General features: G+C 42.1%; 1 protein-coding gene across 1 annotated transcript in view; it reads right to left on the bottom strand.

Annotated features, from left to right (window-relative positions):
- Positions 1 to 4,893: 4,893 nt before the first annotated feature.
- Positions 4,894 to 18,355, bottom strand: part of cxxc5a (CXXC finger protein 5a) — a 296,926-nt gene continuing 283,464 nt past the window's right edge. The window contains exon 3 of the mRNA XM_051933913.1: positions 4,894 to 4,935. Within this exon, the coding sequence (XP_051789873.1) occupies positions 4,909 to 4,935 (27 nt within the window). The 3' untranslated portion in view covers positions 4,894 to 4,908. The remainder of the gene's footprint in view (positions 4,936 to 18,355) is intronic.

Below are 18,355 nucleotides of genomic sequence, written 5' to 3'. Positions count from 1 at the left end.
CACACATCTGTATGATGTGCTAGGAAATCATGAGGACTCAAAGAAAAGTCCAGGTTTGTAAGACGGGGATTCAAATCCATTACTCTGAAGCTGTGATACTTAACCATAATCGAGATACTAATTTTTTTTGCAGTCTCCCATGTAGAAAAAAACAAACAAAATTTTTTTTCTTAATGGAGAAAAACATTAAGGTTAATGTCTTTGTGTGGAGCAATGTAAAGCTACATGTGAAGTTTAAATAACAGATAGTAGATCATTTCCACTATTTTTGTAATTATTATTTTGTAATTTTTGTTATTGGACTTCTGTGCTCGTCACGGATTGTCCATAACAAACACCATGTTCAAGCATAGGGGTGTTCATATGTGCACTTGGCACCAGGACACCCTAGGCCTCAGTTCAATGATCGACTTTGTGGTCGTGTCGTCGGACTTGCGGCCACATGTCTTGGACACTCGGGTGAAGAGAGGGGCAGAGCTGTTAACTGATCACCACCTGGTGGTGAGTTGGCTTCGATGGTGGGGGAGGATGCCGGTCAGGCGTGGTAGGCCCAAACGTGTTGTGAGGGTCTGCTGGGAACGTCTGGCAGAGCCCCCTGTCAGAAGTAGCTTCAACTCCCACCTCCGGTAGAACTTCGACCACATCCCGAGGGAGATGGGGGACATTGAGTCTGAATGGGCCATGTTCCGTGCCTCTATTGTTGAGGCAGCTGACTGGAGCTGTGGCCGTAAGGTGGTCGGTGCCTGTCGTGGCGGCAATCCCCGAACCCGTTGGTGGACACCGGCGGTGAAGGATGCCGTCAAGCTGAAGAAGGAGTCCTACCAGTCCCTTTTGTCCTGTGGGACCCTGGAGGCAGCTGATAGGTACCGGCAGGCCAAGCGGAATGCGGCTTTAGTGGTTGCTGAGGCAAAAACTCGGGCGTGGGAGGAGTTTGGGGAGGCCATGGAGAATGACTTTCAGACGGCTTCGAGGAGATTCTGGTCCACCATCCGGCGTCTCAGGAATGGGAAGCAGTGCAGTGTCAACACTGTATATGGTGGGGATGGTGCGCTGCTGACCTCGACTCGGGACATTGTGGGTCGGTGGGGGGAGTACTTCGAAGACCTCCTCAATCCCATTAACATGCCTTCCAATGAGGAAGCAGAGCCTGGGGACTCAGAGGTGGGCTCCCCCATCTCTGGGACTGAGGTCACCGAGGTGGTCAAAAAACTCCTTGGTGGCAGGGCCCCGGGGGTGGATGAGATACGCCCGGAGTTCCTCAAGGCTCTGGATGTTGTAGGACTGTCTTGGTTGACACGCCTCTGCAACATCGCATGGACATCAGGGACAGTGCCTCTGGATTGGCAGACCGGGGTGGTGGTCCCCCTCTTTAAGAAGGGGGATCGGAGGGTGTGTTCCAACTACAGAGGGATCACACTTCTCAGCCTCCCTGGAAATGTCTATTCAGGGGTCCTGGAGAGGAGGGTCCGTCGAATAGTCGAGCCTCGGATTCAGGAGGAACAGTGTGGTTTTCGTCCTGGTCGCGGAACAGTGGACCAGCTCTATACCCTTAGCAGGGTCCTGGAGGGTGCATGGGAGTTTGCCCAACCAGTCTACATGTGTTTTGTGGACTTGGAAAAGGCATTCGATCGTGTCCCTCGGGGAATCCTGTGGGGGGTACTCCGAGAGTATGGGGTACCGGCCCCCTTGATAAGGGCTGTTCGGTCCCTGTACGATCGTTGCCAGAGCCTGGTCCGCATTGCCGGCAGTAAGTCGAACCCGTTTCCAGTGAGAGTTGGACTCCGCCAGGGCTGCCCTTTGTCACCGATTCTGTTCATAACTTTTATGGACAGAATTTCTAGGCACAGCCAGGGCGTTGAGGAGGTCCGGTTTGGTGGGCTCAGGATTGGGTCACTGCTTTTTGCAGATGTTGTTGTCCTGTTTGCTTCATCAGGCCGTGATCTTCAGCTCTCTCTGGATCGGTTCGCAGCCGAGTGTGAAGCGGCTGGGATGAGAATCAGCACCTCCAAATTCGAGACCATGGTCCTCAGCCGGAAAAGTGTGGAGTGCCCTCTCAGGGTTGGTAGCGAGATCCTGCCCCCAAGTGGAGGAGTTCAAGTATCTCGGGGTCTTGTTCACGAGTGAGGGAAGAATGGAGCATGAGATCGACAGGCGGATCGGTGTGGCATCCGCAGTAATGCGGGCGTTGCATCGGTCTGTTGTAGTGAAAAAGGAGCTGAGCCGCAAGGCGAAGCTCTCAATTTACCAGTCGATCTATGTTCCTACCCTCACCTATGGTCATGAGCTATGGGTAGTGACCGAAAGAACGAGATCGCGAATACAAGCGGCTGAAATGAGTTTCCTCCGCAGGGTGTCTGGGCTTTCCCTTAAAGATAGGGTGAGAAGCTCAGTCATCCGGGAGGGGCTCAGAGTAGAGCCGCTGCTCCTCCGTATCGAGAGGAGTCAGATGAGTTGGCTCGGGCATCTGATCAGGATGCCTCCTGGACGCCTTCCTGGTGAGGTGTTCCGGGCACGTCTAACCAGGAGGAGGCCCCGGGGAAGACCCAGGACACGTTGGAGGGACTATGTCTCTCGACTGGCCTGGGAACGCCTTGGGATTCTCCCGGAAGAGCTAGAAGAAGTGGCCGGGGAGAGGGAAGTCTGGGCATCTCTGCTCAAGCTGCTGCCCCCGCGACCCGACCTCGGATAAGCGGGAGACAATGGATGGATGGATGGATGGATGGATATTTTGTAATTGTTGTTGTCTAATTGTGTTTGTGTTAATTTATAATATTCATTACTTTTCAACAGGGTATATTTCACACATACTCAGAATAAAGAATCAAAAAGTAACCAAACATCTTTCAAGTAGTGGAAGAAAAAACCTGTGGAGATTTATATGCTTAGAATTAGCAAATTCTGAAGAAAAATAAACTTAAGTTCCTCATTGAAGAGTCAGACACTAAACATGCAACTGTAATTTATTAAAAGATAAAATATTTAAGTGTAAATAAAAACAAATGCAGAAACACTGTTTTTAAATAAACAAGCCAACAAAAATGCAGATAATACAAGATATCTATAGAAAGAGAATAGCAAATCGATTCAATTCCAGCCACTCAAATATTATTATTCTGAACACATCTCATTTTGTAGATGTCATAAGAATATTTTACAAACTAAAGTTGATTTTTAAAATAGCATAGTATCGTACGACTAATGCAGACACAACTGGAATACAAGAGTTTAATTTTCATTAAACTGCAATAAGAAACGCAGTTCACTTAAACTGCTAATTATTGTTCTGTTGCATAAGTAGAAAAAAAATGGCACTCTTAACATCAGCTATAAATACGTTTAAACACAGCATTGTTCAAAATAATAACAATGAATTCTAAATAAATACTATACATAAATACTAGTAAGACTGTGTTTCTACATTCACAAACAGTAAATGTAAGACGATTATAATCCAGAGGTGCAGTTTGTGCATAGGTTGGCATTGACTGCTAAGAAGACTTGATCCAGTATGAGTCAAACTGTTACTTTGCTTTTTGGCCAGCTATGATCCCAAATTTTTCAGTTCTGCAAAAAAGAACAAATATTTATCTACAATGCAAATATTTAATATGTAGCTATATATTTACTTAAAAATAACTTCTAAATCTGAACAAATCATTATGAAGAGATACTTTCATTTTCCCAAGTATCTAAGTGTTTTGAGTTCATTTACATTAAACGAATACTTCTCCCCCACTTGATATTTTTTATGTTACTTATTCATTGTAGTTTGTAGTGATGGCCTAGAAAAAAATATTCTTATGTTTTCAGGCAGAATGGAGAAAAAAGGGTGTATGATATATTAAAAGCCAATGGTGACTGACACTAATGATGAGACTCTTGACCAATGAATCAGTGGGAGTGGTGGATCTTTAATTCATGTGACTTGCATTTCTTGTTTATGATGTGTGTCAAGTTTTCCAGAAGTAACTATTTAACAATATTTTAGCAAAAAACTCATCTGTGTTTCCTGTTTTGAGCATATGACTGAATAACTGACATTTGGCTTATGCAACATGAGTAATTTGAGATTTGTATTTTCCCCACATACATTTTTCACAGCGTTTGCTGTTTCACAGCATTGGTCTCCATTGGCCTACACTCCATTCTCTCGATTTTCTCTGCTCTGCATGAGAACATTGGCCATTAGTTGTGGGAAAACACATTTAGGGGACTGTGGCAATGTGCAGGTTTTAAATAAAAATAGTCTGGTTAGGTTTGGTAAGATGTAGGTGCATGCAGTTGCATAGCAGAGCAGCCCAAGACTGTTGATGAGTAAACTGACCAATCGTACAGTCACGTGCAGACATGGTCTCTCATGCAGTTCGTCATTAGCACTCTGGGGTTTCTAATCAAGGCTCCTACACCTACATTAGTATCAGAGAGCTTGAGGTAAGGAAAAAAAAGTAAAAAAGATCAAGAAAGGGAAACGGAGAGACAAGAGGTTAAAAAGAAAGAAACAAGGATAAGCTTTAGGATTGAGGCACAGTCAGTGCTGCAGAGTTGAGGCAAGCAGTCGGAGAGCAGATGCACCAACCTTTTGTTGCTATGTGTCCTCATTCCCCAGTACATCCTTGGTTTATGTCTATCAATTCCCATATTCAAGCAGAAGTATACCAGCTGAAGGCAACCTAGACATCACATCACTACAAACTTCATTAAGTAAGTAACATTAAAAAATATCATTTCTGGGTAGAGTGTTCCCTTATGGCTTACATTGTTGCCCATATCAATTATATTTCTTGTTCATAAAAATTGTTACACTCCATATATCTGAGCTTCTGCTCCAAATGCTATGAACGTAAATGATTCAGTACATACCGGTGAAGTCTTTCCAAATGTCAGTCAGGGCTGCTACCTTCTTTACACTCATGGACAATCCATAACATTTGTAAGCTGCAAAGTAAACATATTGGAAGCATTGTAACAAGATTAATTTGTTGCATTAATGTATCATTTCTTACGCTACTTTGTAAGTCTAATCTTAATGTAAATTTTTCAGTGTAGTGAGTGCAGGCCTTATATAGAATGGAGGAGTGACAGGGTTAACACGTGTTGGATAGATGGATTGCTTGCTTGCCTTTTTATAGACAATGCTCAGAAAGAGGCTGCCTTCCCAGACTTTCAGCAGTCCACGTGGTCATTCCAAACCCCTTCAGCATTTATGAATTTGTACTGACAGGATAGGAAGGAGAGATTTTTTATCATTGTCAGCTCCAATGAGTGAGTTGTGCTACCAGACAGTTGTGGGTTGATGAATGAGAAGTTGCCTTATGCGGGAACATACTTTGTCTCTCCAATATTAGCATATTTTGGATGTGTGACAATAGGAAATGGTTGTCTATGTTGCAGTGTATTATTGAGATGGAAACAAAATTTGACTCTTAAGATTTTAACAGAATGTATATGGTATTTAATTTCCTTATGACTTTGCTTATTTAGGCTATGGGTTAGGATGGGGTGGTAAGGATATTTGTAACGATGTAATGTTTAATGAATGTTTCTATTTATGTATGCATGTATGGAGAATATGATTCAACCTGAAAATAATTGTTTTCTATTTCACGGTGATTCATCTGTCTAAGATGCCAGGGAAGGAGATACATCCATCCATTATCCAACCCGCTATATCCTAACTACAGGGTCACGGGGGTCTGTTGGAGCCAATCCCAGCCAACACAGGGCGCAAGGCAGGAAACAAACCCCGGGCAGGGTGCCAGCCCACCGCAGAAGGAGATACATATAATAAAAATTAATACTTGAATCATTTTTATAGGAAGTAAATGTAATTATTGTTAGTGTTGATCTAATTTTAGGACTTGGTGAGGACAAGATGGCTGTTGGGTATTTTATAAATCCATGGAATTGAATGTAATAATAAATAAAATATAAAACTCAAATTAAGAAACTTACAAAAGTCCATATAAACTATTAATTTTCTTTCTGAAAGAAGTCATACTTCACATCCTTATAATATTTTGGATATTTTAAAACCTTATTTTTAAAAAGGTATACTGTACAAAGCAAACTGCATGATGAGTGGTATTTGAGTTGTAAATAGCACTTCTGAAGGACTGCCTTAGCTCTTTTAATACCCGAGTAAAACCAAACAAAACCTTAATTAAGATGAATACTGCACATTTAAAACAAATGCGTGTATATACTAATTACAAATTCTGATTTGATACACCAGTCAGAAATATTACATTGTACAAAATGGGCCTTCATCTACATGTTTAATTTTTTGTGCATGAATAACAAATCAATGGTAATTTGTGATGACATTTTATTATTCCTTCAGTGTTTTCATTTTGTATTATCAATAACTTAACTAATTACATTAATTGGTTCTTATGGACTTGTCTTTGCAAATGCACAAATGAATTCATTAACTATTTTCATAATAGCTATAAAGAAGATAATACTGAATTATGAAATGTCTTCAAACTAACCTTCATTTGTAAAAATGAAATCCGTAAGTAATGAAACCATTCTCATTGTAAATTATTAATATGAGGGATTATTGCTCTAATTTACAATGAGTTAATCCTAAAATACAGACATTCGCTTTTCTTTCACAGTTATACTCAAATCAAGCATCATTGTAAAAGGTGATGTATACAAAATGAAACAAATATGGAAATTTCTTACAGTGCCTATTAAGTAATGCGTTTAAAGGAAATACAGTATTGAAAAAAATGAGTTATAAATCTTGTAATTTACAAACATTGTATCCAAAGGAAAGACTGATCTCTGGATATCATAAGGATTCTGCCAAAAAAAACCCAACCTGGAGGAACTCAATGCTATTTTTTACACTGGCACTGCTCATTAATTTAAAATGTATATATTAGTTGCTTTTGTGACCACTAGGGGGCATTGTAGGCCCCTGAACGGAAGACACAACCACAACAAGTCCAACTTTGAATAAAAGGTTTTTGGTACACAAACACCTCCGACCAGGCTTCTTTATACTGTATAGCTGCACAAACCATCACACAACTCTTCTTCTCTTTGCCTCTCTCTCTCTCTCCTCTACAACTACTCTCATGCGAGCTTTGTCCATCCTCCACTCCCAAAACCAACTCAACTGGGATAGCTGGAGTGACTCCTTTTACCTCAGACCTAGGAGTACTTAAGGTGACGGTGCTAGGACATGATCTGTCAGGAGCACATCCAGGTCAGGCAGAGCTCATATAAATTACGGATTGTACCCCGTGGCAGCACCCATGGAATCAAACAAGACTGGGCTCTTGGACTTCAATTCCCAGCATACCCTGTGTGTATCCAGCTGGGTATCCAAACTTCAACATGCCATCTAATGTGACAGGGGATAAACTACTGAAAAGTTGTTGTCTGCCCACATCCTTCTGTTGCATTGAAATAGGGAGTCTTACCCGGCTGGGACGTGAGCCAATATGTGACAACTGTTACACTTTATAATGATTAAATGTACTGTATAAATGAAATTATTATCTTCAGTTGCTTTGGGAGGTAAAGAAATAAAGTAAAAACGATGCACGAAGTTTACCATATTTTCCACAGAAACATTCAGATAATCAACTTTAATGCATGTAATCATAACCTAACAATAATATCTTTTCAAAATATACACTGTCACACACGTGTGCATGGGAGGCAGCTAAAGGGCTCAAACAGTGACAATTCCATGTCTGACCAGGGGGTGGAAAGGTGCACTGACTTTTTCTCTCATCCACTGCAGACCATTTACGGGAAATTCCACAGGGTTCTGGCACCCGTGATGACGTCACTTCCTGCTGAGTGGACGTCACTTTCTGGTTCCTGCGCCGGTGATGACGTCACTTACAGTTCTGGCACTCGTAATGACGTCATTTCCTCTCCAGACCTTTAAAGCCGCCATCTTTGCCACATGTCATAAGTTCTGTTTTGGACTTTGAACCAGACACAACTCTACAAAATCCAGCCCTTTTTGCAGTCTGTCCATTCTTGTGACAACACATTGAAATAAAATTGCTACACAAAGAATTAATATTTTTATACTGTTAAGGTCATTAAAGCCATATAAAACATTTGAGAAGCTCGACACAAGAGATGCATACCCAACCTATGAGACATAAAATCTGCGAGAGTTAATTAGGGAGGAAGTGAGAAGGTAAGGTGTGTGAAGCATATATATAACAAATTATGAAAGATCATCATATTTTTACATATTAAACTTTGAAATACATTAGTTTTGGGTGATGAACACATTATCAAACTCAAAATAAATCTCTAAGTAACCTCAAAATGCAAATCATTCATTAAAATAATCAAGTGCTAATATGTAAAGATTATGAAGCTGCATATAATTCAAGGTATATAAAATTGGTGACAACAGCTGATATCAGTTTTGAGGATTAAATTAGGTGGATGGCCATCTCTTCTTCTGGAAGTTTAACATTGTACAGTCCAAAAATATTCAGCAGTTGCCACTGTGTTGAAATGCACTCTGGTAGGTTTGTGCTCACACCGTTATGTTTCACTGTTTACTTTTGTGTAATTGTTTGAACAGTGTTCTTGATTAAATCATAGTGATTATACTCCAGCGACCAGGAGACAAAAAAAAACAAAACATTAACATGAAAAAAGATTACTTCTCAGATTTCCTGATCAGTTTCTAATTACAAATATAATTCATCATGTGTTGACGTGCAGTTTGGGCCCTTTGTTATTATGTGGAATGCTTCAACTTTTATTTTATTTTTTTTTTCAAAATAAACTGCTTGTTTGACGTCTTGACACTAGAGGGCTGCATGGGTTGAATATTTTTTTAATACAACTTACATCAGTTTTGTAAAACTTTATTCTCTCCTGCATAGAACCATCTCTAGTTCTAGCTATAGAATTACATTCTCCTCTGCAAAGTATTTAGTTGTGTCCCAGAAGTTCTGCAAGGCTCTTGTGGGAATACCTGCCTCACATTAGCACCACCATTTTTGGGAGGAACAAATTCTGTATTTCACACAGCCATTGCATTATATTTTTACTATATTTCTGTGTGTACATTTTCTTTAACATCGGTATAAACATCCTAAAATCCTGTTACAGCTACAGTCAACCAAAATTGCCCAACGTTTAATGCAGTAAATAATATGCAAAATATACATAATCTTGATCTTACAGTTAATTCAGGCTCTCCTAATAATTTGTCAGAATTCATCAATACCACTTACATATTTATCAGAAGAAATATAAAAGAAAACCTCTTGTCTTGGGCGATTCGCATGTACATGGGTTATGTTTTTGGTACAACACCTGCATTATTTTTTTCTTGCATATGCCAAGGCATACACCCAGGTCACCCTGATGGTAGATCATCATCCACTTATGAATTACAGAGAGACAATTAGGCTTCACGCAATTGTACTAATGTTTAACCTTCATTGTCATTACTTTCTATATACTTTCCATAGATTTCATCATCCTGTGGGCCCACCACATGCAGGAGGAATAGGGGCTGGGTGCAATGTGACCTGTACAGCAGTCGAAGGCAAAAGCCTTGGAGTCACACAAACTGACTTTTGGAATGTGCAATGTCAATTCTCTTGGAGGGAGGGAGCCAGTGTTGATGGGTGAGGTGGAGAGCTACCAACTAGATATAGCTGGGCTCATGTCCAGCCACTTGCTTGATTCTGAAACCAAACCCCTCGAAAGAGGCTGGACTCTCCTTTACTCTGGAGTTGCCCACGGGAAAAGGCATAGGTTGGAGTAGGCTTCTTATCGAATCCAACCCTGGTTGCCATGTTGGAGTTTGTCCCAGAGAATGAAAGGGCAGCAGCCTCTGTGTGGCTGAAGGTCAGTTCAGAGTACCCTTTTGGAGTTACCAGAGGGGATCCAGCTGGGGACCCCACAATTCTGCTGAGGGACTTCAACGCCCATGTAGGTAATGATGGAGACACATGAAGAGGCGTGATTGGGAGAAATTACCTCCTTGATCTAAACCTGAGCAGTGCTTTCTTATTGAACTTCCGTGTTAGGCATAGTTTGTACATAACGAACACTATGTTCAAACATAAGGTTGCTCATAAGGGAACTTGGTACTAGAACACCCTAGGCCAAAGAACTATGATTGATTTCATAATCACATCATCAAATTGGTGGCCGTATGCTCTGGACACTCGAGTGAAAACAGGAGCAGAGCTGTCAACTGATCACCACCTGGTGGTGAGTTGGGTCAGATGGTGGGAGAGGCACGTAGACAGACCTGGAAAGCAGTAGTGATTCTGGACTGGGAATGTCTAGGGGAGGCCCCTGTTTAGAAGACTTTCAACTCCTACCTCCGAAAGAGCTTTTCTCAAATCCCAGGTGATGCATGTACATATAGAGTTCAAATGAGCCTTGTTCAAGGCCCCCATTGTGGAAGCGGCTGCAAAGACCACTGGCCTGAAGGGCATAAGTGCCTCTCGAGGTGGCAGCCCAAGGAGCCAATGGTGGACACCAGAAATGAGATCAGGCTGAAAAAGGAGGCCTTCCATATATGGTTAGCACTGCAAACTCCTGAAGCAGATGAGAGGTACTGACAGGCCAAAAGGGTTGTGGCCTTGGTTGTCAGGGAAGAAAAACCCAGGTATGGGAGGAGTTTGGCAAAACCATGGAAAGCGACTATAAATTGGGCTCAAAGAGGTTCTGGCAAACCATCAGGTCGGAGGCAGGGATTCACCCAGGCTATTCTCAGCAAGGGTGGAGAAGTGCTGCACCAAACTGAGGATGTTGTCTGGCAGTGGAAGAAACACTTTGAGGAGATTCTGAACACGAGGGACATACCCTCTGTGCAGGAAGCAGACTCAGAAGCTGATGAGGGTTCAATGCCCATTTCCCTGAGGGAGGTCACTGAAATAGTTCAGCAACTCTGCAGTGACAATGCCCTGGAGGTGAATGAGACCCACCCAGAAATGCTGAAGGCACTGGACAGTGTTGCATGTTCATCAGGATCTGTGTCTCTGGAGTAGCAAATTGGGGTGGTGGTCCCCATTTTTAAAAATGGGGACAGGATGGTGTGCTCCAACTATCAGGAGATCAAACTCCTCAGCCTGCCAAGAAAAGCTTATGCCAGGGTACTAGAAAGGAGATTCCACATAGTCATGGAACCTCAGATCCAGGAGGATCAATGTGGATTCCTTCCAGGCTGTGGAATTGTGAACCAGTTCTTTACCCTTATAAGGGTTCTGCAGAGGGCATGGGAGTACATCCAATCAGTCTACATGTGTTTTGTGGACCTAGACCAAGCATATGACCTTGTTCTTTGGGGATTCGTTGAAGGACATGCTGGGAGAGTATGGGGTTCTGTGGCACCTAATAAGGGCTATTTGGTCCCTGTATAATCACAGCAAGAGTTGTGTCTGTATACTCAGAAAAACATCAGCATCATTTCCAGGAAATGTGGGACTCTGCCAGGGCTGTGCTTTGTCTCATGTCCTGTTTGTGATTTTCATGGACAAGATTTCAAGGAGCAGCTGAGGAGCAGAGGGGGTCCAGTTCGGTGGCCTTAGAATCTTGTCACTGCCTTTTTGCAGATGACATGGCCTTATTGGCTTCATTGGGCTGTGAACTCCCACATGCATTGGTACAGTTGGCAACTGAGTGTGAAGTGGCAGGGATGTGGATCAAAACCTCTAAATCAGAGGCCATGGTCATCAATAGGAAAAAGGAGGACTATGGACTGGGAGGTGAGCTACTGCCTCAAGTGGGAGGGGTATACAGTGCATCCGGAAAGTATTCACAGCGCATCACTTTTTCCACATTTTGTTATGTTACAGCCTTATTCCAAAATGGATTAAATTCATTTTTTCCTCAGAATTCTACACACAACACCCCATAATGACAATGTGAAAAAAGTTTACTTGAGGTTTTTACAAATTTATTAAAAATAAAAAATCTGAGAAATCACATGTACATAAGTATTCACAGCCTTTGCTCAATACTTTGTCGATGCACCTTTGGCAGCAATTACAGCCTCAAGTCTTGTTGAATATGACGCCACAAGCTTGGCACACCTATCCTTGGCCAGTTTCGCCCATTCCTCTTTGCAGCACCTCTCAAGCTCCATCAGGTTGGATGGTAAGCGTCGGTGCACAGCCATTTTAAGATCTCTCCAGAAATGTTCAATCGGATTCAAGTCTGGGCTCTGGCTGGGCCTCTCAAGGACATTCACAGAGTTGTCCTGAAGCCACTCCTTTGATATCTTGGCTGTGTGCTTAGGGTCGTTGTCCTGCTGAAAGACGAACCGTCACCCCAGTCTGAGATCATGAGCGCTCTGGAGCAGGTTTTCATCCAGGATGTCTCTGTACATTGCTGCAGTCATCTTTCCCTTTATCCTGACTAGTCTCTCAGTCCCTGCCGCTGAAAAACATCCCCAAAGCATGATGCTGCCACCACCATGCTTCACTGTAGGGATGGTATTGGCCTGGTGATGAGCGGTGCCTGGTTTCCTCCAAACATGACGCCTGGCATTCACACCAAAGAGTTCAATCTTTGTCTCATCAGACCAGAGAATTTTCTTTCTCATGGTCTGAGGGTCCTTCAGGTGCCTTTTGGCAAACTCCAGGTGGGCTGCCATGTGCCTTTTACTAAGGAGTGGCTTCTGTCTGGCCACTCTACCATACAGGCCTGATTGGTGGATTGCTGCAGAGATGGTTGTCCTTCTGGTAGGTTCTCCTCTCTCCACAGAGGACCTCTGGAGCTCTGACAGAGTGACCATCGGGTTCTTGGTCACCTCCCTGACTAAGGCCCTTCTCACCCGATCACTCAGTTTAGATAGCCGGCCAGCTCTAGGAAGAGTCCTGGTGGTTTCGAACTTCTTCCACTTACGGATGATGGAGGCCACTCTGCTCATTGAGACCTTCAAAGCAGCAGAAATTTTTCTGTAACCTTCCCCAGATTTATGCCTCAAGACAATCCTGTCTTGGAGGTCTACAGACAATTCCTTTGACTTCATGCTTGTTTTGTGCTCTGACATGAACTGTCAACTGTGTGACCTTATATAGACAGGTGTGTGCCTTTCCAAATCATGTCCAATCAACTGAATTTACCACAGGTGGACTCTAATGAAGCTGCAGAAACATCTCAAGGATGATCAGGGGAAACAGGATGCACCTGAGCTCAATTTTGAGCTTCATGGCAAAGGCTGTGAATACTTATGTACATGTGATTTCTCAATTTTTTTATTTTTAATAAATTTGTAAAAATCTCAAGTAAACTTTTTCACATTGTCATTATGGGGTGTTGTGTTTAGAATTCTGAGGAAAAAAATGAATTTAATCCATTTTGGAATAAGGCTGTAACATAACAAAATGTGGAAAAAGTGATGCGCTGTGAATACTCTCCGGATGCACTGTAAGTACCTTGGGGTCTTGTTCCCAAGTGAGGGGAAAAGGGATGTTGAGATTGACAGACGGATTTGGGCAGTAAGTGCCGTTATGTTGTCGCTATACCGGTTTGTAATGGTGAAGAAGGAGCTAAGTCAGAAGGCAACACTCTTGATTTACTAGTCGATCTATGTCCCTCTTATGGTCATGAGCTTTCGACAATGAATGAAAGAATGAGAACATGTGTGCAAGCAACTAAAGGGTTGTTGGGCTCTCCCTTAGAGACAGGGAGGATAAGTGCACACATTTGAGAGAGGCTCTGAGTATAGCCACTGACACTCCACATCCAATTGAGGTGGACATCAGATACAGATGCCTCCTGGATGTCTCCCTGTAGAGGCTTTATGGGCATGACCAGCTGGGAGGAGGCCCAAGGAAAGATCCAGGGCTCACTGGGAGGATTATATCTCCCACATGGCCTGGTAACGGCTTGGGATCCCACAATATGAGTTAGCAAGTGTGACTGGGGAAATGGACATATGGGCCTAATTGTTATGACTGTTATCCCTGCAGCCCGGTTTCAGATAAGTGGTGGAAAATGAATGAATGAGATTTCATAACCTTTTCAGACAGTGAATAACATTTTCAATAACAACAACGAGACTCATTTCGATAATGTAGCTAAAAGACTACTATTTTTATTAAGTTTAAATTAAAATGTACGTTTCCCTGTGTTTTGTCCCTTTAAATTGAGAAGAATGTGCAGCTGCAAGTTGTTAATTCTGAGTGAGACATTAATTGCTGGCATGCCACCGTTAACGAGCTGAGCAAATACAAAACAACAAGATGACTAGCTGCGTAGTACCAAACTAGGTAATCTGGTATTACTCTGTAGCTAGTGTAGTACTATCTCAGGTACACTGCAACTCACCCAGTCTGTCTTTCTTAACATTTTGGATATGTGTCTGTTTATAAAGAAAGACAGGCAAACATAGAACATGGAAAGGTGCATCTTAACATACATATACTATATGTACAGTATGTATATGTACAGTATGTATGTATGTACTGTATATATGCATGTATGGATATATGTGTGTGTGTATATTGTCAAGCTTGGGTCACAAAGTTGCACAGGACAGGACAGAAGGTTTTCCAAGGAGTAGAAACTTTATTGCTTTTAAGGCAAATACAAACACAAGTCTCTTTCAGAGGCGATCCAGCCTCACAAGGAACAGCTCTCAAACTTAACCAATTCCTGCTCAAAAGAACACAAAGTCTTCTTCAAGGAGGTACAGTGGCTCAGAAGCAGCGGCCGGAGCAGAGGGAGTCTGGGGGAAGAGAGACAAAAGAGTGAGACCTCAGGATGGCCACAGCTTAGTCTTTTAAATGTTTGAAGCCCTTGTAAGAGTGTGTTTGTTTTCCATTGAAAAACTGCTTAAGAGGGATTTTCTGAAGGGTGACCACACATCCCCCTGCAGCAGTGGTCACAATATATATATATATATTGTATATATATATAAAACGCTTTTCAATCGTTTCCACAGCGTAGTACATTACACCCAAGCACAATGAAGCATGGTAATAAAAGTACACAGCAATGCCTTTTTCATTTTCTCTTCGTCTCTGTCTTTTTCTCTCCTTCCACCTCCACTCCTTCTCCAGCAAACTTCATCCCTTTTCCTCCAGACTCTGTCTCCTGGAGCAGTGACAGCGGGCTTCTTTCATCCTGCACCCGGGAGTACTTCTGGAGGCCCATTAGTGTGGTCCGGAATTACTTCCAGGTGAGGCAGAAGCTTGACAAATTAGGGCTCTGCAGTCCCTGCTGCATCCCCTGCCGGCATCCACTGAACCCAACAGAGCTGTACCAAACTCCAACTCCCATGAAGCCCTGTGGAAATCAGAGGCACTGCGGCAACCCAGGAGGAGCTGCCATCTAGAGCTCTGGGGGAGATAATACCCTGTGCATGTTCCCCACCCGGTCCTTCCTTTATGAAGGCATCTGGCCAGCTGCCGCGATATATATATGAAGAAAGACAGAAAAAGTTAATATGTTTGGTAAGAGAATGAAATGTACATTTAAAGTGCACTAATTCTGTTTAGATGTCTGGCATGTTACCATTCCTGTTTGATATAAAGAAGAGGACCAAAATATATGAATAACAGAAACCACAGTGAAGGATGCTTTGTTCTTATTGACATTATGGACAAAGGAATGTCTCTGACTATTAATAGTTTTTTGTTTGTTGAGAAGACAGCACAGTGAAGATTATGGTTTCTAGGGAGCAATACAAAAAAGCATCATACTAAATTTAGTATAGTTAGCCTATTCTGATAATGTAACTATTTAAGTTATCCTAAAAGTATTGCATAAAATACAGTTCACTGAAATGGATCCGCCAATCTGGAAATGCAAAATGAATACTGAGATTATTTGCGGAGGAAGAAAGGTAATCAAACAGTTAAGCATAGAGGAACAATTTACAGGTGCAACAGAGAACTCATAGCATAGATACATTTCTACAGTTTTGCAGACCAAATGCCTAATAAGGTGATTATTCTTTTGTAAAACTGAAACAGTTGTGGTGTTGCTTAACCACAAGAACATTTCTTTACTACAACAATTTAAGCTACTTATTTTACCACATAGCAGATGGGCTTTATAACATCACATATAAATGTAATGAATTATTATTATTATTATTATTATTGTACTTTCATAAAAGGAAGGAAAAATCAGAACGGCAAAATATAAAATGTTCACTTTCAAAATGTAGCAAAAGTAAGCATTAAATATGCCTAATCTTATTAATCTGAAATGAAGCTCTGCAAAATGAATTGAAATGGATAAGAAAATATGATAAAGATAAGAAATGCATCCCAATGTAAAACTCTAGCAATAAATCCAAATAAAAAGTACATAATATATTTATAATATGGCATATATTCAAGAGACTGATGCTTCAGGTGAATTACAGCATCTTGTAAAAGACTGTTCCTTATATTGTGTCATAGCTGAGTTATTATGTCACTTCTGATATAACATGGTATGAAATAACTCCTCTTGAATTTATTGCTGACAAAACCAAATGGAATTCAAACATTTTAGGGACAACAAAGTATATAACACGTTGTATATTTTATTAGCTGTTCTTTAGTAGTCGATTTCACACTAAATCGAGCAAGAAGGCAATTCAAAAGTATCTCTCACCAAGTGCCATCTTACTCAGGGTTTAAATTTATAATCCACTGTGATTACATTGCTACAAACTGCAAAACAAAGAAAATGTGCTATTTAATGTCAACATCTGATAAAGGAAATTGCTCCCTGAGGAACATGTTTGGTTAACAAGTTTTTTTCTTGAAACTCTATAGTGTGCTACAGTTTAACAACAAGATGAGTGTATATTGTATAGCTGTAATGTTATGTCCTTGTTAACTGGCACAAGAGTAAAGAGAGAGTCAATATAAAAGAAGCTGATGTAAATGAAAGGTGGGCAGAACTACATCTAATAAACTTCTACTTACTGTAAATAACTGGAATGTCCAGCTTTGGCAAATTAAATATTTTGTATATTCAAATTAAGCAAATAATCCATCTTCATAAAGACCTTTTCATGTCCTTAATCTGTATTTATACTAAGTTAAGAATGTTGACTCATTCTGTCATGAATTATAATCCATGCAAAGAAATGTCATCCAAAATGACTTTTAAATGGGACGCATGTCTGACTGCTTGTTGACTCAAGAGATTCAATGGATAGAATGAAGAAAAAAAGAATGTAAAGTCAGGACTGGTAGGCAAACATTCTATTCGATTGAAACCTTGATAGGTTATTGTAACTGTTTTGTGAGTTGAATATCTTCTTATATAATATGCTACCATGGCTGTCCGTTTGTCTGTCCAGGATTTTAAATCACCTGTAGCTCGCAAACCGTTTGAACTATTGACATGAAATTTGGTACACATGCACTCAGTGACCTCCAAGGTTATCCATCCATCCATCCATCCTCTTCCGCTTATCCGAGGTCGGGTTGCGGGGGCAGCAGCTTGAGCAGAGATGCCCAAACTTCCCTATCCCCGGCCACTTCTTCTAGCTCTTCCGGGAAAATCCAAAGGCGTTCCCAAGCCAGCTGAGAGACATAGTCCCTCCAGCGTGTCCTGGGTCTTCCCCAGGGCCTCCTCCCGGTTAGACGTGCCCAAAACACCTCACCAGGGAGGTGTCCAGGAGGCATCCTGATCAGATGCCTGAGCCACCTCATCTGACTCCTCTCGATGCGGAGGAGCAGTGGCTCTACTCTCAGCCCCTCCCAGATGATTGAGCTTCTCACCCTATCTTTAAGGGAGAGCCCAGACACCCTGCGGAGGAAACTCATTTCAGCCGCTTGTATTAGCGATCTCGTTCTTTCGGTCACTACCCATAGCTCATGACCATAGGTGAGGGTAGGAACATAGATCGACTGGTAAATTGAGAGCTTCGCCTTGTGGCTCAGCTCCTTTTTCACTACAACAGACCGATGCAGAGCCCGCATTACTGCGGATGCCTTACCGATGCACCTGTCGATCTCACGCTCCATTCTTCCCTCACTCATGAACAAGACCCCGAGGTACTTGAACTCCTCCACTTGGGGCAGGATCTCGCTACCAACCCTGAGAGGGCACTCCACCCTTTTCCAGCTGAGGACCATGGTCTCGGATTTGGAGGTGCTGATTCCCATCCCAGCCGCTTCACACTCGGCTGCGAACCGAACCAGAGAGAGCTGAAGATCATGGCCTGATGAAGCAAACAGGACAACATCATCTGCAAAAAGCAGTGACCCAATCCTGAGTCCACCAAACCGGACCCCCTCAACGCCCTGGCTGCGCCTAGAAATTCTGTCCATAAAAGTTATGAACAGAATCGGTGACAATGGGCAGCCCTGGCGGAGTCCAACTCTCACTGGAAACGGGTTCAACTTACTGCCGGTGATGCGGACCAAGCTCTGGCACC

The sequence above is a fragment of the Erpetoichthys calabaricus genome, chromosome 11 (assembly GCF_900747795.2).
Source record: "Erpetoichthys calabaricus chromosome 11, fErpCal1.3, whole genome shotgun sequence".
Classification (NCBI taxonomy): domain Eukaryota; kingdom Metazoa; phylum Chordata; class Cladistia; order Polypteriformes; family Polypteridae; genus Erpetoichthys; species Erpetoichthys calabaricus.
Note: the sequence above shows the minus strand (reverse complement) of the source record. Positions and strands in the feature narration are given on the sequence as shown.